Here is a 2,698-nt window from a genome sequence, read left to right as displayed (position 1 = left end):
CCAGAGGGGCAAGAGATCAAAGTAGTAATGGCTAACATGGTGCCAAGTGGCAATTCGGATTCTGATATCATATCTCTTATCCAAGTATTTGATTTAATAAATCCACGTGTGAAAATCTTGTTGGATAATCAGATCCTAACCTAATCTAAAACTTGGCCCATCTCTGATTTCTACCCAAATTTCAAGCCCACAAATACTGAGTGGCTGACATTGGCCCTTATTTTTCGGCCTTTGCTTATTCTCCAAAAGCAGAAGCAGAAAGCCGAAGCACTTTTAATTTATCGTATTGAAGTAGAGAAACAAGAGGAAAAAAGAAAATTAAAAAATGGCAACCCAAGCTTTGGTTTCATCATCTCTTACATCTTCAGTGGAGACTGCGAGACAAATTCTTGGAGCAAGATCAGCTCAATCCCCAACTGGGTCATCAAGAAAAGGTTCCTTTGTTGTTAGGGCAGCTTCTACTCCTCCTGTTAAGGTCTGTTTGTTTCTCCCTCCAAAAGCCTTTTTTTTTTTTTCCTTTTTTTCCTCTTTTAACAGCAGCTTCTACTCTTTCCGTTGCTTGAGTGCTAACTTATTTGAGGAAGAAAGAGTTAAAATGCATATTTTTGTAGTAATTCTCTAAAAACTGTAATCCTAGTTAATGAGGAGAAGCAACTTTTCTATGAGGGAGTTGCTTATTTTTGCAAAAATAAACCTCTTTGCCTGAAACCTTTAGTTGCTTTTGAAGGTCAAGACTCAAGAGTTAATATCATGTTTGTTTAGTTTGTAATAGTATTCGTTTATATGATTTTTTCAGCAAGGAGCAGACAGACCGTTGTGGTTTGCATCCAAACAAAGCCTTTCATACTTGGATGGCAGGTAACTTATATATGCTTTTTGGCATGAGCAATGATATTTGGACAGAAAAATTTGATAGCGCGCTTGTTTCTGTCGGCACTCTGTCAGCACTTCTGCATTTTTGCATCATTTAGATGTACATTTACTTTTGCAGCCTCCCCGGAGACTATGGATTCGACCCACTTGGTCTCTCAGACCCTGAAGGCACAGGAGGGTTCATTGAGCCAAAATGGCTGGCCTACGGCGAGGTCATCAACGGTCGTTATGCCATGTTGGGAGCTGTGGGAGCCATTGCACCGGAGATTCTTGGCAAGGCAGGCCTCATTCCGCAAGAAACTGCCCTGGCCTGGTTCCAAACCGGTGTGATCCCCCCAGCGGGAACATACAACTACTGGGCAGACCCTTACACACTTTTCGTCCTGGAAATGGCACTCATGGGATTTGCCGAGCACCGGAGATTCCAAGACTGGGCAAATCCAGGATCAATGGGCAGGCAATACTTCCTCGGATTCGAGAAATACTTGGGAGGATCCGGCGATCCGGCTTACCCTGGAGGACCTCTATTCAACCCTCTGGGTCTTGGGAAAGATGAGAAGTCAATGAAGGATTTCAAGCTCAAGGAAGTGAAGAATGGAAGATTGGCAATGTTGGCAATCTTGGGTTACTTTGTTCAAGGTCTTGTTACAGGAGTTGGGCCTTACCAGAACCTATTGGATCACTTGGCTGATCCTGTAAACAACAATGTTTTGACTAGCCTCAAGTTTCACTGAGAGAGAAATTTCTTGTTCATTGCTTGGAATTATATATTCCAAGCCTTGTCATCCCCCACTCTGTTCTATTCTACTTTCCCCATTGTAAAATTATCTATGTGAAAAGTGAATGTAACTTGGCGGAAATGACATGTTAATTGCTAAACTGGATCTCTTAGTTATTAATTTATGTACTGTTAGATTAGCTAAATGCTTTGCTTAATCTTTTAATTTTACAAATTAACTATGTCATGTAAATCATATTTATTGTGTCCACTAGAAATGTAAACGAAAACCGACTTTGAAACACCCATGTCAGTTAATTACTGGAAGGACTATACGGGGTCGTTCAAGATAAATTTTTGTTCCACAAGATAAATTTTTCATTACCCGTATGATAATTGCAGCTACTGAAGAATTGCATTTCATGTCAGAAGAAGTTTGATACCTGAAGTTTCGTGGAAGTAAGGCAAATGCGGATTTTGGGTTCGCATATTTGAATGAAAATAAGTCCTCGATTTGCCCGGCTGTGAACATAATTAACGGTATGATCTTTTAAATCTCAACCGTTCATGGGTTTCCACTCCAATCAGAGGTAGAGAATCTTTGGTACTTCCAAGCATTACTGCTTATCACGATTGTTATTAATGTATAAATATTATGATGATTGACTGAAGATACACGTAGAATAGAGTAAAAGTAAAAGAAGCAGTTAGAGTGCTCTTGATCACCCAAGCCTATTTTCATAACCACTGTAAACTGATTTATTTTTTAGCACTAATATTTGGACACTACCAAGACAGAAGATACTATGTCGTTTAAGTTATAGTGCTGTTATCTTTGTCAAGGTGGTGTTTTGTTAGTGGCCAAAAATTATTATTATTATTATTATTATTTTGATAGGGTGAAAAGTGACCTTAAAATTAATGAAATTTTTACACTCCTTCGCAGCCCTTTCTATGGAAGAATTATTAATATGTAAGATTAGATGAATATTTGAAGACATGGAACGCTCATTAATTTTTATTTTTGTTCTTCCTCTCTTCTTTTCATGATCATTTCAAACCTTTTCTTTGCAGTCGAATGCTGAACAGGTTGCTCTTCACAAAGCT

At 38.8% G+C, this 2,698-nt stretch overlaps 1 protein-coding gene across 1 annotated transcript; it reads left to right on the top strand.

Annotated features, from left to right (window-relative positions):
* The first annotated feature begins 216 nt into the window (after positions 1 to 216).
* LOC102613923 (chlorophyll a-b binding protein 8, chloroplastic) lies at positions 217 to 1,752 on the top strand. The gene is made up of 3 exons (XM_006471180.4): positions 217 to 475; positions 797 to 858; positions 992 to 1,752. The coding sequence occupies exons 1-3, from the start codon at positions 326 to 328 to the stop codon at positions 1,605 to 1,607; spliced, it is 828 nt and encodes a 275-aa protein (XP_006471243.2). The 5' UTR covers positions 217 to 325; the 3' UTR covers positions 1,608 to 1,752.
* The last annotated feature ends 946 nt before the right edge of the window (positions 1,753 to 2,698 follow it).

The sequence above is a fragment of the Citrus sinensis genome, chromosome 5 (assembly GCF_022201045.2).
Source record: "Citrus sinensis cultivar Valencia sweet orange chromosome 5, DVS_A1.0, whole genome shotgun sequence".
NCBI lineage: Eukaryota > Viridiplantae > Streptophyta > Magnoliopsida > Sapindales > Rutaceae > Citrus > Citrus sinensis.
The sequence above is the reverse complement of the archived record's forward strand: the minus strand, read 5'-3'. Positions and strand labels throughout refer to the sequence as shown.